Below are 16,687 nucleotides of genomic sequence, written 5' to 3'. Positions count from 1 at the left end.
GTGTGAAATAGGGGCTTTGGTAACTTGCACAAGGACATTTCATCAAGGCAGATGCTTGCCAACCAAGCTTGGGTCCTCTAGCTGAAGGATGGTCTCTGCAACCATGAGCCAGCCCTGGTGATTTTGTTCAAATAAATGCACTAGTCTCTGTACGCTCAGAACATTGGCAGCACTTCTGCCTGCTGTGACTTTCTGTCTTCATCTGCTGTCTGGCTGAATAACTGAGCTGACTAACCAACAGTCTGACGACTGTTTACCTGCTGAAGTCGACCTTGGCCAACAGCTCTTGTCTCTTCTTGCCCTCCCTCTCCTTCTTAATTTCCAGCTCCACATCGTCTGACAGGATGTCTTCGTAGGGCAGGTCATCGAGGTCAACGTCGCCTGGCATGATAAACCTGGCACATGGCAAGGAAATGACACATACTGTAGCTAAAAAGTAAATACAGAACGAGCCTCAGGTTGATGGAGAAGCTGATAAAAATCAATTGGTGTGATCATGTATTGGAACACCCTACCTGCCCCCATCTTCCCTGTTTCCTATGGCTATGAGGGCCTCAAGGTCGGTTCCCTTCAGGCCGTACTGCAGCAGCTCCTTGGCCGCGTCAACATTCTCTGGGACGCGCTCCACACACTCGTGCAGCACCCATGAGCGTTTGCAGATCTTGCTCTGGGTCAGACGTAGGGGAATGGAAGGAGAGGGAAGAAAGAGAGGGAAGGAGTTCAGAAGAAATGATGGGATAAAATGAGATACAGAATTAGGAGGGAAGGGTGTGAAAATTTGCTACAAATTGGTAAAAATGATGCGTGAAATAGAGTAAGGGGGTTGTGCTGCACTTAAGCGTGTGCAGTGCACTACTCGCCCACACACATACTATATATTTCTTACCAGACATCTAATATACTGTGATAAACACCAAAACTGATACAATTCTTCATCTCTCTCTCTCTTCTTAACCTTCTCTCCTCCTCCTTTCCTCCTTTCCTCACATCTATCTCTCTTATTTCTTCTATCTTTTACCAGATAATCTTGTATTGAAGCAATGCTGACGGTACTCTTCCTCCACTGTCTCTGGTAGACAAGGTCAGAATCCAGATTGTACGCTTGGGCAAGAGACAGGGCTTCACCATATTCTTCATTGTCAATCTGTGGGATGAACAAAAATGCACAAAATAAACACATTATGAGGACATGATCTATCTACATATACATATATATATGCATGTTTTCTTCACATTGTGGAGTGGACAGCACTAAAATAAACATGTGCCATCAGAAAAGATGAGCGAATTAATGTTTATAAATGACAGGGACAATCCATTTGTTGATAAGATTATCCAGAAATTGGGCAGGCACAGAGCAAATGTTGTGACGTAAACTTAAGGTTAGGTACAAAAATACATTACACAATAAAAGTTTAATTCATTTCATATTGCTATTTTTTTTAAAAAAGGTTCCACAGGTATATTACTGATTTAATCTTCATGCACTGTGTTCCTAGACAAAATTAAATGAATAAAATGCACTAAACAAATTCGAACCACACAATATTTAAAGCAAATATCAAGGCAAAATAAGACACAAACAGGAGGAAAGTCCATTGCCCAATTTTCCATCAAACTGAAGGACAAAGAAGCCAAGGCTTTGAATAAACCTGCGTGCACGCAATGGCACTTCCGAAATCCTGAGTGCGCACTCTGAATGTTCAAAGACTGAATAGGAACAGCTCTAACATGCAGATTTCAATCTGTGAAGCAATGTGCAATGTGACACAGTCTGGACAGGGTCTGCTACAGAGGGATAAGGAGAATGGCTGAAGGGGAATGAAATATTTGGGGATATTTGAAGAAAGAAAATCAAATTGACAGAGGGAGAAAACCCATAAGAGGAATCAGGATTCGGATACTGGGACTTAATCTCACACACAACAGTACTGCCTCACTAAAATAATAAAAACACAAAAAGTCTACAGTCAGCTAGCAGCTGTGCATACTCACAGCTAACATGCTGATATTTAGCAGGTATGTTAACCATATTCATCTTGTAAGTTTAGCATGTAATCGTGATGGTAAGGTACTTAGTTTTGCAGGTGTTTGATCGTAAACCAAATATACTTTACATGTTTGACCTGATAAAGGACAAGTCAGGGGATTTGATCATTAGTGCTTTTAAACACTAAGATGGTAAGCATAATAAACATTACACCTAGCATTCTGATGTTAGCTCAAATCACCGATCATCGATCAAGTACAGCCTCACAGACTCACTAGCGCGCCTCTTTGTCTTGTTACCGTATACTTCTCTTCCGTAGCAGCAGTAGCAGTGGTTGCTGTCATTAATGCCGTATTATTATTAAATAAGCCTGGCTTGGATGCTATCACATAATGATGCTGAAAGAGGTTTTGTGTCATATCAATGTCTCTCTAAATTATTTTATCTAACAGCATGACACCTCAGTTATCCAAGCCCACTCAATGTGTGTGAAGGTACATGTGTGCAAACACGCTGACTGACACACTGCGCATCCATCTCTTTCTGTGTGTAGGAGTACAAAGCAACACATTAGCCAGACTGCGGTTCCTCGAGGGCAATAAGAACCCCACACAGTTAAACCTCACGTAGGAGGACATCAAAAACTGCTTCCTTCTCTCTCTGGATTCAGCTAATAAATCTGTTATCAGCCCTGCCAGTGTGCTACTCTCACAGGCAGGGTTACGACACCAAACTTATGAACACATGAAGAGGCTGACTTGAGGAAATAACCCAGAATCGCTTGATCTGGTCTATTTGCAGACGATTGGACAACAAACCTCACATGAGGTGAACCTCTGAGGAGAGATCAGGTCATTTCTGTGCGTGTGTGTGTGTGTGTGTGTGTGTGTGTGTGCGTGTGACGGTGTGTGGGTGAGGGTGTGTGTATGAGAGTGTGTATGTGTGTGTAGGTGTGTGTGTGTGAGAGAGTTTGTGTGTTTGTGTAGTGTGGAAATGTCAAACTGTAGAAATATAAGCAATATGCAGGCGCTGACACCCATATACATGCATGCGCATACACCGAAATACATGCAGAAGAAGACAATACAGTGTCTGTATTGTCTTCGCTCACACGCCTACATGTGGTACATGTGAATAGAAAAATTCCAACAGGAGAGCCAGAGCAGCAGCTGGGGAAGTGCCGCGGGTACCAAGTGTTACAAAGAGATAATAATGATATATTACTTTGTAACTCTCCACTGTTAGGATTGATGGTGATGACTAATGGTGTCTAATGATGATGACAATGATGAAGAAGGAAGTAGATGATGGGTCATAAAAATGACTGATGAACCGTGCTCAAACTTGGGACCATTGAGAGCCGATACTGTGCTTTGTGATAGAGCATGTTGTTGTCTTTGCTGCAATTTGTAGTGAGTAGCAACAACAGCCATATTTCTAATGCAGCAATTAGCATTTCAGAGAAACCCCTGGGACTGAGAAATAGCCTTAAAGCGGGCTGAACATCTTGCTTGGTTTTCATTTCTCCTGAACAACACTCTGGAGCTGATCCAACAAAACAATAGCACTTCACTGAGCTGGCACAGGATTTATTGAGTCAGAAACCAATTTTGCAGATCGGCCTGTTATAATTCAGTCAGTGACCAAACAGATTCATATGACGTCCTTCAGTTGCTGCTAAATTAAGTGGCAAAAAGAAATGAAGAGTTTCTTGGTAAATGTGATATCCAGGATTGAAGACAATTGACAGCTGCTCTTAAAAATGATTACTGGCATTACACTGAGGCAGATATATCAGCCTGAGTATGATAAAGGCCTTAAAAAAGGGGTGGTATAATTACAAATGGAGTATGTTTGAAATATTAAATAGGTAATATCAGCTTCTTTGCCAAAATAAATTTATAACACTGTGTGAGGCAGAGAACTGCACGTCAGCTCTGGAGCTGTTGTTTAGATTGCTGAGCTAAAAGAACTCAAATCCACACATGAAGGCATTCCAGCAGGATCACTAACCAAAGCTTTTCTCGCCTAAGCATATAAGGATTTTGATGTGTGTGCCGCAGTGAATAAGTAAACAGTAACAGAAATGTGACGCTTCATTTTCCCCTATTATGGCAGTGCTACCTCATTCTGAGGACTCCTACTGGGTTTAACGCACTGCAACTGCAACTTTAACTGTCATATAAAAAAGTACCTGTCCAGACAGGTCACAGCAATTATGTAGATGTTATGAAATATGAATACTGTAACTTCTCCACAAGAGTCACCGAGCACCTCAGTAACCACCCGACCAACTGGCTATGTATTCAAACCTCAAAGACTATCGCTAGCAGCTCTGTGAGGCATGCTAACATTTGCTTATTAGCACTAAACACAAAATACAGCAGAGGGTGATGGGAATCATTAGTTTTGCAGGGGATTGGGTCATTCATAAAATGCTAAATTAAAAGTTAATGGATCACCAAAGAGATTAGAATGCATCCTATTGGGAACAAGAATGCAGGGAGCAAATCCATCCAGGAGTTGTTGAGACATTTAACTCACAACCAAAAATGTCAAGCTCATGGTGGCGCTAAAGGAAAACTGGCAATTCATCTAATAGTTGCTGGGATTTTTTCAGTCTGGACTAAAGTGGTGGACCCACTGAGAGCTTTCCCTAGAGCTGTGCCTCCAGTCTGGCATGGTTAGACTATTTCAACAGAAAGCTGTGCAAGGGAATAGCCATACTGGGGTCCCATTATTCTCCCTTTATCTGACCCAGCACTTTCAAAATTTGCACTTTCATCAAAAAATGTGACCACATGGATTCAGGCCTGGGAGAAAGTAGTCTTCTAAAAATTTTAAAAAGCTGCCATCAAAAAAGCAATGTCAAGAGGAGCACTCAGTGAGCTTTTTACCTGTGCAGCACATTCTGAAGCCAAAATTCAAAGCTATTGCCCTTCTAAACAAGATGTAAGTTTAGTGCTTCAGGAGAGTTAGATTAAGTTTCATCAGGTCCATGTCAACACTGATTTTCCAGTCTTTCACAAGCCGTGTGAGGCTCCTACCTTCCTCTGGTACAGCTCCTCTGGTGTTGTTGACCTCAGGCTGACCAGACGGTAGTTCTTGGTAACAGTGCGGGGGCGCTTGCGTGGCGGGGCGAACCGTTCCATCTCCGTCACATAATACAGGCCCTGCTTGATGTAGCCAAAGTAGCGGGCTTTGGCTGAGGACTCTTCGTCTGAGTCAGAGTCTCCGCCATCATCACCCTCCTCATCCTCACTGGCCCCGCCGGTCAGGTTGCTCTCCAGGCGCCCACGCTTCTGAGCCAGCTTCACCTCACACTGTGGATGATAAAAAAATATATAGCGTTACGAATGGGACAGGGGTACGCTGAGAGACAGCAAAAAGTAAGAAGGATGGAAGAAGAAGAATATAAAAATGAACGAGTGACAAAAAAGTGATCGAAAATAACTTTGAATTATACTGCTAACACACGGCTTGAAATCATCATAGATCATAAAACAGCAGTTGTCTTTTTATATAAAAATACATCTGTCTTATTGGCTCATATCATAAAGTGAGGACTGCAAATCAGAAGACGCCCCATTCCCGATGATTGAGGCTGTCAGATTTACAACCTTTGGCCAGAATGAGTTTCGGATGGTGAGCGTGGACACTCCTGTGCCAGCAGGAAGTGATGAATGAAAAATTAAGCATTGAATGCAATGCAGCACAGTTTACATCTAGCTGTGCTTTAGCTGGTAAACACACTTAATTTAACACCCTCATGCCACATCAGCAGGCTGTCTAAAACACAAAACAACAGCAAGGTCAAGCTGCTCGATAGAAAATTTAAATCCAAGCTGTCCAAAGTACTTTCTTCAACTTGTCTTGCCCGGCTCTCTAGTTTTGTGATAGCCTCAGTTTGGGGAATATTATTTGCCCATTTTTCATACACATGCAGCGTATATTGTTGTGATGCCCGTCTGTGTTTTAGCTCACTTGAGAAAAATGCTAGCAAAGAGGCTCCCAGCCAGGGTTTATGAAACATTTAGCACCTGTAAAAATGTTAAGCACCTTAATCAATGAGGAGCTGAGGCAGTTTCCAAAGTGCTGCATAAATAGACTACCCAAACTCATCACACACGGGAAGATGCACAAACAATCATCACAAACACACAAGGTCACATTATTCTATGTGTGTGGATGCATTCAGTGCATGCTCAAGGTAATTTCAACACACATTTCAACTCACTCAGACCTTCAGCTGTAGAAGCAACTACTCAGGCACCCCACACCCCGCTTCATACTGAAGCAGGATGATGAAACCTTTCCAAAAAGTTGGCAGCTGGCTGATAAAGAACCCCCCCCCCCCTTTCTCTCTCTATGCAATCAGATTAGAAAAAATAAAGAAAGGCGAAAGGACTGAAATAAAAGAGGAGGGTGATGCGATATCAGGGTCTTTGTTGGGGGATAAAGCAGCAGGGGTACATATTTCATCATCGCACGCCATTATACACACACACATACACATGCCTTTAAACAACAACGCTAACAAACTGAACAATAACAGATAAAATCCATCCTTTAGGGGATCAGGGCAGCACAAAGGCTCCATCACAAGTCAATGAGCACATTTGTGCTGCAAAGACACGATTGATTATATTGTACCACTCACTTTGTACTCAAAAGCACTTTTTGTTTTCAATCTTTAATAAATAAAACAACTGACATCCCAACAATAAACTGGTGACCTGTCTAGTTCATTTCCATTTCTCTCCCAGTGCATGCTGGTTCAGACTTCAGCCCTGTGTGGCCCTGAACTGAATAGGCAGTTTAGAAAATTGATAGCAGGATGAAAAACAATTTTTATTCTATAATACGCCTTTCAAAACCCTGAAGGCCAACATCTGTAATGTTTGACTAGAGCTAAGGATGCTTATATGATTCTCACATGTCTAACTATACCTTACAAACTCCCTCTGTTCGTTTACTCTACTTACTATACCACTATGTTTACATTTACCTCCAGGCTGAGGAAGCCTCCGTCATGAGCCGCGGTGACTCGAGGTGAAGGCTCGAACCATTCACAGGATTTTCCCAGCAGGTTGCGCAGCGTCCTGACGGATGAGACGGTGACGGAGCCAGAGCAGCGGGCCAGAATCAACACATTGTCACTCCACCAGTTCACATCCACCAGCGGGTAGTACTGCTCCTTATCTGGGACAGGTAGTGGAGAGACATCAGGGCATTTTTACAAATGTGGTTACACAACAGAAGAGCTTGGACCAAAGCCAATAGAGATTTGTATTTAAAACGTGCGCTTATTAGCCCCACCTTTTGGGATCATATACTCTTATCCCCATTATATGAATTGTTTTCCTTCTCTAAGCCATATTTACACATGTGGTCATATCTATCACATGTCATGCATGAGATGAAGACTGAAGACACAGATTATTGCTTACACAAGCTGTCACAGCTGTCATCACAACTGGCCCAAAACTGTCAAAAAAAAAGGCAAAAAAACTGGAACACACACAGAAACACACACACAAGCGTGGACACTGAAGGAGAAAAATATTTGCTAGCCTTGGCATACAATATATGGTTGTATGTCTAAGTAACGGTATAATTCAGTGAATAAGACATGTCAAAGATCATTAAATTGTATCCAGCGTGCACTGCAGTGTCAGCAACAAAGTCGGCTCTCTTTAGCCCTTCAGGCCAAACTACCTTTTATTTTCTTCCTCCTCTCCAGCGATGTCTTCCACTCTGGGTTGATCTCCTCAAATCCTGGCTGCAGGGACAACCGAAGGATGGAGGGACCAAAGAAGAAGGGAGGAAGAGAAGAAAAAGGGAGGGGGTGTAGAAATTAATCTTCTAACCCTGTTTACACTTATAGCACACACACACACACACACACACACACACACACACACACACACACACACACACACACACACACACACACACACACTCGAGCTCTGCCAGCTCAGACCAGCAATGAAGCAGAACATATACACACGCCGCATAAATCGTCGAAATATTCTGCAAATATAACTTCTCCCTAAGCCACCTAACTTACTGTCTAATGGGAGGACACGCACACACTCATTTCTTGGGACAGAGATTACATTAATACAGTCAGTCAAGCATCTAATATACAAAATATTACCAGCACACAACAACCGCAATGCACGCAGGTTTATTCCACATGAGCAAAATCATGCTTGCATACACATTAACACCAGCAGCTTAGAGGTGTACCTGTTGGTCTTGGCTCCATGTGGCCCTCTGTTTGAGGGAGGGGATGTCCCAGAGAGACAGACGACCAGAGAAGTGGATGACAGCCAACAGGGTGCCATCGGGGCTCAGACTCATGCGGAATACGCCATCCTAGACATGACAAATGCAGGCACACATTTTTTCTTTTTTTTTATCAATTCTTGCCATATCCTGCAACATTAAGCTTTTCATTATAAGTGAGGAGAATGGAAAGAAGAGCTCCATGTTACCTTTTCATCCCCTTGTCTGGAAAAGAATCTAATGCTGGGGATCCTGATGAAACCTCTCTTCTGATTCTACCAGACACAGAGAATTGATGTCAATAGTGTGTGTGTGTGTGTGTGTGTGTGTGTGTGTGTGTGTGTGTGTGTGTGTGTGTGTGTGTGTGTGTGTTAGATATCGACATGAATAACCTCTGCATGAACATGTGTGTAGCTCTCCTCACCGGATTGACATCGTCCTCATAGCTGGTGACCTGCTTGTAGTGTGGCGAGCCAGAGAGAGTCCTCCAGGCTGTAATGCCACAACAAGAGGCCTTGGACGTACTGTCATCCCCGGACTCACACCCCCCGACGAGCAGCAACCTGAAAAACAAGCACATAGTCATGGTTATCAGCTCCATGCTTATGCCCTGACAGATCGATTTGCATTGGATAACAAGGACAGCGAATACAGGTGGTCACTGTGGGGTCGTCCTCCAGCCTGGGTTCAAGCCAGGCTGGAGGACGACCCCACAGTTCCCCAAGGTATCAGTGAGGATTCACACTACTGAAGTGCCACTTAGCAAAGAAGTGGATTAAAAAGTTTTTCATCAGATAAGACTTAAACAATACCACAATGACCACAGTGATCTATGGGTCTCTCTTTGCAGTGAAAAAGAACAGATGCCACAACGGTCAGAAACTCAGGGGGGAGGTGTGTATGGAGCAGCGCAGTCCAGCTCAACACTGCCCCCTGGTGTACAGAAATTAGATATTTAGTAAGAGCTAAGAGCTGAGGGTGAGTTAGTAAACTGATGAAAGCTAATTTTTGTGTTAACATGGTAACTCTCATCTGACATAAGCTACCTTTTTCTGTATACTGTGATAATAAAGTTTCATTAAAACAGATGCTAGACTACTTCATCCCTGATGCACATCTGCATTTTTGCATGCAAGTCTAGTACATTAAGTTTGTCACTAATTATGAAAATGAAAAGATCACAATGTCTAACTGCACACCTGGAAACATTTCCAAGTATTTGTAATCCCATCTGTGCACCACATAATTTAAAATCATTACTGGTAAACACTTCCATAGTGTCTGCTTGAACGTGAACAGGTTATATTCTCATTACTAAACAGTATTTTCAGATTTATGTTCAGCTGTTGAACTCATTCTTTTTATATCCAGCTTCTCACCTTGCCTTTTTTCTTATCTCTATCCTATTCTCTCTGTTGCTGACCCAGTTTTCACACAGGGATCATTAAAGTTTCATCTCATCTATCAGTTGGCAAACACTTGACAGTAGCTGCCAAAATCCATTAAGCTGCCAAACCAAGCTTCACTGGCCAAACTAAATCTGGTTTGTGCAGACTGGGGGAGCGTGGTGAAAACAGTGAGGTCACGGGTGTGAGCCAGACATAATTAACCGAAACCTTTAGATGCTATGTGGTGAGGAAGGCCAAGGGCATTTTAGACCGCTATAGTCAATTCCTGCAGGTTTTGCATTAAAATGATTGGTTCATTTATTCTTGGCCCCATTTCATAATGTAACATATGCCTGTGCAATAATGACTGCATAATAACCTTGTTTTTTCTGCTGTTTCTTTTACCTTTTTTCAGGTCTTATCACCTGATATTTATAGAACTTTTTTTTTGTTCTTGTTTTGTTTGAACATAATATTTTAACCCTGACATCTGCAAACCAACTTTTTTCATGGTAAAATAAAGTTTACGTTTACGTTTACGTTAACTGTAATACAGCAAATTCCCACTATGGTCTTGCAAGGTGATCAATATAATACATATTTATGAGCATATTGATGACAAGTTGGAGTAAACTCTTATTGCCCTTGACATCAAATGATGAAAGTCTTTGAAATCAGCCACTTTAAAATTCAGATATTTAAGCTGTACGTGGCATCAAGTAGCATCATCAGGAGTGGGTTTAAATTGATTCAGAGGATTTATAAGGATGTCTGAATATAAATGTATGAACAAGACCCTTGATGAAACACTGTTCTAATAGAAGCAGGCTCTGACTGTGGAGGACACAAGAGAAAATAAAACGTCTAAGGCATGTTGTGTGAATGCTACCGGCATTGTTACACTGCCATTGATGAATTAAATAAATAAAATATTGGCAGAATTTTTTTTTCAGAACAGTCATAATTTCAAATATGTTGTCATGTCACTTAAGGTTGATAGGGTGTTGGGTTGTCGGCAGTGACTAACTTACCGGTGGCTGGGGTGGTAAATGGCCGAGGTGATGCCGTGGGAGTAGTGAGCAGAGAAGCTGAAGCTGTGGTTCTCTTGGAAGTTTTGATTGGTTCCCACACTGAGAGAGGGAGAGGATACTCGCATGACAAGTCATCCAAAATTTAACTCTGCTACAAAAACAAATCAAAACATCAACATTCACGTGCAAATTGTTACTGGTGCGACAAAGCTTGTTTTTTGGGGGAAGATGACAGACCAATTTAAATCCCAGCTGCAATTAAAATGAGACAAAATATATAATCTAATCTAAGTGGGCGATCTAAATTAGATTGGTACTAGACTAGATGTCGTGTTGTTCGTGTGGGGATATCTCATTGAGAAAATGTTTCCTTGTGATGTAAACCGTATAAAGAGAAAGAGAAAGGGAGTGGGAAAATAAAGAGCACAAAGGAAATAGCTGAAAGATTCCCACAGTTCCACTGCCTCCAGACGTTTAGGTGTTTATACCACAGTAAAGCAGTTGTGTTTATGCAAACACACACATACACATACAGGAGTGCTGGCACAGAGTGAGAGAGAGAGAAAGAGAGATGACTTACTGTCAAGGCTCAGCTATAATTCTGAAATTCTAATTCAAAGTGTTTGAGCGACAATATTGGAATGCAGTCATATGAAGAGGAAGAGTGAGTATAAGCTCCATACTGAAAATGAACCTTTAAAAACAAGCCAGCACTTTCAGAGTAAATCTGGTGCAAATGTCTCCCACATCTTAATTACCTCCACACACACACACACACGTGTACACACACACACACACACACACGTGCACACACACACACACACACACACACACACACACACACACACACACACACACACACACACTGATGGCTTCAAAAGCACCCCACACCATTTATCAGCCTGTAATAGAAAAATAAAATCAGCATTTTCGCCCGTTCTCGGCAAACATCACTGCGCACACAGGACTGAAGGGATGTCATGGAGTGCAGGATGTCGTCTGATCGAGATTCAACCCGCAGGCACAACCTTAACCCGTGTCTTGGAGTGTCAGCGCACAAGGGCTTGGTGTGACTGCAGCAATCATACAGAATTAAATGGAAAATCTCTCATATCAAATCATATCAAATAATGCCATAAGGGAAGCACATACGGAGACTCTTACGTTAAGTACAAAATCAGACGTCATCATTAATCAAATAATCAAAATGTGTATTTGAATAAGGATTGGCAAGCTATGGAATTGGTATTCAAAGATACGTATTATGCCACGTTTACATATAGACAAGCATCAAGTAGCGTCAAATCATACCACAAATAGGGTCCTATAGTGTAGAATATACAAAATTGCGTATGAACAGTTAAGAGACCTGAGACCTGGAAGGGTTTGAAATGTCAGTCACCCGCACGCAATGCCTCATGCAGTAGCAACCACTGCTCTGAGACACTGTTGTGGACTTACCTACAGCAATACACAGGACTGACTGTAGACGAAGAATGCAGGAAGACCAAATGTGAGTTTTTTTGTTGAAACTTGTATAGTGACTGCATGTCTCCCTTGAACAGAACGTGCATAATTTTCTACTTGCTTCCAGGTTCTTCTGATCTTTTTAAATACTTTAGTGATCTGAGTTTTTGTGTGTTTTGAAAGGAGGCAGACAAGGAAGTGATTGGTTCAGGGTTCCGAGTTTTTGAGAGGAATGCGCCAGATCTGTCCGGCGGCACAAGAACCATTCGAGAGATTAAAAGCAGCTGAAATATCAGTTGATGTGTAACCAGTGAAAGCGGCTGCACTGTCATTTAAAGAGTAAAAGATGAGAGCAGTGGAAATGTCAGTTGACATGTAAGATCTGAAAGAGAGGTGTATTGTTGTATATAGGTTAGAATATAAAGGACATGCATTTAAATCAGAAGATAATAAAACAGCCCAGGGTGGTTCGGGGGGTCTATGTGAGCTGCCTACCCCAAAAGATATACAATTATTTGTGGTGATTTAATTGGAAATAATGCTGAAGGTGATTTATTCCAGGATATTGTGACTGTGAACCCTATTATTTTTAGGTGTAATAGGGTAGCCGTTCTGTCTCTCACCTAACCAGGTAACTCTTAAGCCCGCCACCGTATGTGATAACGAGCAGCTCGGCAGACCACTGAGCACTGGCCGTGTATTCCAGGAAGATGAGGCCCGCCACTGCACAACTGAAATCCCCAGGAAAACTCACCACCTGGATCAAGAACGAGAGATGAGAAAGAAGAGTCAGTGGCGGTGTGAAAGTGATTGATGTAAATAGTAGAAGAAATCAAAAGAAGTAGAGGAATATGTATAATTATCTATCAGTTTGTGGCCCCACCAGGTTTTTACAAGGACAAGCAACAAAGATACATCATACCAGCAGCGTTTGTTAAAGAACATAAAAGGACAGAAAAAAGATTAAGAAAGAGAATGATGGGACAGGGAAGGCAGGGAACAAAAGATAAGACAGACAAAGTGAAAGAGAGACAGAAAGTGAGCAAGATGTGGGAGGTAGGGATGATGAGCAAATTTTAATTTTTTTTCATCCATGCATACTTTCTGTCAAATTTACTTTTTTTTTTATCCTCTTCTCCAGAAATAGCAGCAAGTCACCAGTGTGTGCACTTAACAGTGACAAACAAGAGAAGCAGCACAGCAGAGCGGGGGTTGCTGCTGTAAGTGTGCAGACACACATACTGTAGATACATAACAAAGCAGAGCTGCACTAAAGGAGTAAAGATCACAGACTTCGAGAGATGAGTGTAGCTGGGGAGTGTCTGCGCTCATCGTCTCTGACAGGGCAGATGGAGGAATGGAAGGGATGATGGATAGAAATGGAGGAATGATAATATGTAGCACACAGAGGGCATTTAAGTGAGGGGAGGAACTGCAGAATGACTTGGAATGGCAGTGCAAGGAGGTCTACTGAGAGACAACATGCAAGGATGAGAGAGATGCTGGAGGAGAAATGGAAAGGAGGATCTGGGGAGCAGCACGTGTGTGAAAAATTAAAAGGGAGGAGGTAGTGAGGATGGATGAGATAAGAAGGGGACGCTATGAGTAAAGTGGAAAGAAGAAAGATAAAGTAGGCATGACAGACAATGAGAGAACAGAAGGTCTGACATGGAGACGTTTCCTTCAAAAAGGTGACAGGCAGCTCACAGTGTATCAAAAAATGTGTACTGCACTGAAAGAGCAGAGCATGGCCCAACTATTGTCTGGATCCAAGATTAAGTCTGAAATCTCATAACTGTGTCACTGTAAAGTTACAAATACAATCAAATCTGCTTTAGCATATTAATATTTTGTAGTATTCTGTACTATTCTGCCTGTACAGTACTTTCCAATGACAGATTAAGGGGAATCTACATATTCGTTCATATTAGATGCAACATATTGTAACTGAACCAATCATCCGAGTAAAATATGGAGATAAACTGAAAAGGAAGCCAAGTGAATGCTGGGTTTCCATATGCCGAGCCTAATCACTTAAAATTAGTATCAATGCATGCAAAAGAAAAAAAATTTAAAGATAGCTTGGAGGGGGAAAGGGGCTGTTTAATGACGTCAAAGAGGAGGGGCTGTCATGGTTACCGGCGGGATAACAAAGAGCTCGCTGCCTATGAGGTCGAAAAGGCGCACAGTGCCAGTGCTGTCGGCGTAGGCTAGCAGGGTGCAGTCGTGGCTCCATGCCACCCTCCGCCACTGGGGGTTCGGGTCCTTAGGCACTGTGGCAGATGAAAAAAAACAAAAGGCATGAGCACTCAGACAAACAGAGAAAGACAAGAGATTCAGGGAGCTAAGGATTTCTTATTGAGCCAGATGAGAAAACTCTCTGCGAATAATCCCTGGTGTTCTGTGGTGTGCCGATGATGAATACAAATGGGAGAAGAAGGATTAAGCTAATGCCATACATCAACACAGTGTGTCTAAGGACCTATCCAATTCATCTGTGAAAGATAGCTAGAGTAATACATCTCAATAATTGTCTCTCAAAGACGCACGCGCACACTTTCCCGGGCACGATGACAGGGGGAGAAAGGTAGAGTGAGTAAAAAGCGTGGCTGGGAGAAAGGGGGAGGAGAAAGGAGATCATAAATCCAGCTTTTATTGAAGTATAGGCTACTGTTTTACCAATCTGCTGGCTCAGCAGTGCTGTGAGTGTAACCATATCGCTGTTATGAAGCACATCCCTGCCTGCTGGCACTTTCTCAAGGCTTTGCTGTCATACTTCCCTCTGATAGAGGAGCTGGGGCAGTCTGGCAGCCTCTGATCCCGAATCTTTTCTGAATACCCGATTATCTTATGACACATTTAACAGCATGTGGAGTAAATTGGGTATGACTTTTATTGTACAAACTCTATGTTGGGTACAAGAAAGCTGAGAATATTCAAGCACTACGTACTATTAGATACTACCTTTAGCACAGACTTAGATTTCTGCATTTGAGAACAGTGTGAAACACAATATGCCACCATGGGTGCTGTGTCTGCTAAGCAATAAAGTTATGAAAAGGAAGTTATGTTTTTGTTGATATCACATAACGGCACTATTGGCGTTTATTGTATTGAATTTCTTGGCTGAGGAATGCTGCTGCAACCCCTGGTGGGCAATACCGCAAACGAATGGAGGCGTCGGATATTGTATGACTAGAATTTTAAATGAAGAATGGAGGGAGGAAGTGGGAGGCAGACAAAGAGAGAGAGAGGGGGAATGAGAGCAAGAAACAATGAATCCGGGCACCCACTGAGAGAAATAATAGCTCCCCAAATTTTAAGACCTAAGTATCAGAGAGCACCTCGGAAAGTAGGCGATTTAACACACCTTTGAGACTCTCAGCTGAGGAGGAGCAGACAAGAACATGCAGCCATTATGAGAGCCATAGGTACCAAGCGTCTCCTCTGTTCTCTTTTTGTTCTTTTGCTTCCTATTTCAATCTTTTTTCTATTTCACTCTCACACTGCCTCCACTCCTATCTCTCGTTCCCATTATGAATTGTATACAGTATGTTGTTCTGCGGCTGAGAGGGCTCCATTTCCACATAGATGGCTTTTTTGGGGAGCTGGAAAATTGGATGCTACTGTCCTGATTTTTTCTTTTTCTTTCTTTTTCTCTCCCAGCGATGGCGGGGGCAGACGTTGGGTAGAATTACACCCAACGACCCAACAGAACCCTTCTATCTAAAGCCTTGCAGATGCATTTATCAGAGCTCAACACTTATGAATTATGTACGGGGGTGGGAGACAACTCCACAGTAACAGGACCAGACAGGGAGGGAGGGGCGGGGGGGGAGAAAAAGACAGAGAGTGATACACAGGTGTGGATGCACCGTCGCGTTCACGCACGAGGGATGCAGACGCACAGGCGCACACGCAAGCAAAAGTGGCAGTAACGCGCGCACGCTCCTCCATTAAAAGCAAATGCCATTGAAGGCAGGATCACAGCAAAATCCATTAGGACAAATCTCCGTGAAATGAAATGAAGTAAAAGTAAAATGAAAAGGAGAGTTGAAATGGAATGAAAAAGAGGAGGGAGGCTGGGGTTTACACGGGCCCAGGGGCTACTGTTATCCACAGTATGAACCATTAGAACAACGGCCCACAATGACGGCCAGCCAGAGCAGAACAAATATAGTGTAAGAGAGAGAGAGAGTCAGAGAAGGGGTGGGAAAGAAAAAAAAAAAAAAAATATAAGAAAAGGAAAAGGAAGAATCCCACATAAGTTTCATTCTGCGCTTTTTACTGAGTTCTTGCTTTGTTCTTCTGGATTTATTTGGAGCTGTGTGTATGTGCAGAAAATGTGAATATAAAACAGAAATTCAGAGAGAAAACACCCTTGTATCACTATCCTGTAAGTAGACTTTGTGTGATAATGGCTTCTTTCAAATTATTCTGATGGCTTTTGTTTTTGAAAGAATCCTGGTAAAAGATGCTGCAGTCTAGTTGTTGCTTTCAGCCAATTAATCTAGTGTCCA

General features: G+C 42.4%; 1 protein-coding gene across 2 annotated transcripts in view; it reads right to left on the bottom strand.

Moving 5' to 3' along the window:
• The window catches only part of nbas (NBAS subunit of NRZ tethering complex), a 147,864-nt gene that overhangs the window by 123,578 nt on the left and 7,599 nt on the right, over nucleotides 1-16,687 (bottom strand). For both annotated transcript variants that reach the window (XM_051408104.1, XM_051408103.1), the window contains exons 7-18: nucleotides 14,307-14,440; nucleotides 12,791-12,924; nucleotides 10,701-10,799; nucleotides 8,706-8,844; nucleotides 8,491-8,556; nucleotides 8,243-8,371; nucleotides 7,709-7,772; nucleotides 6,999-7,192; nucleotides 5,038-5,313; nucleotides 1,019-1,144; nucleotides 516-667; nucleotides 258-395 (exon numbers count right to left, since the gene is read on the bottom strand). In XM_051408104.1, coding sequence (XP_051264064.1) covers nucleotides 258-395; nucleotides 516-667; nucleotides 1,019-1,144; nucleotides 5,038-5,313; nucleotides 6,999-7,192; nucleotides 7,709-7,772; nucleotides 8,243-8,371; nucleotides 8,491-8,556; nucleotides 8,706-8,844; nucleotides 10,701-10,799; nucleotides 12,791-12,924; nucleotides 14,307-14,440 — 1,651 coding nt within the window. The remainder of the gene's footprint in view (nucleotides 1-257; nucleotides 396-515; nucleotides 668-1,018; nucleotides 1,145-5,037; nucleotides 5,314-6,998; nucleotides 7,193-7,708; nucleotides 7,773-8,242; nucleotides 8,372-8,490; nucleotides 8,557-8,705; nucleotides 8,845-10,700; nucleotides 10,800-12,790; nucleotides 12,925-14,306; nucleotides 14,441-16,687) is intronic.

The sequence above is a fragment of the Dicentrarchus labrax genome, unplaced genomic scaffold (assembly GCF_905237075.1).
Source record: "Dicentrarchus labrax unplaced genomic scaffold, dlabrax2021, whole genome shotgun sequence".
Taxonomy (NCBI): domain Eukaryota; kingdom Metazoa; phylum Chordata; class Actinopteri; family Moronidae; genus Dicentrarchus; species Dicentrarchus labrax.
The sequence above is the reverse complement of the archived record's forward strand: the minus strand, read 5'-3'. Positions and strand labels throughout refer to the sequence as shown.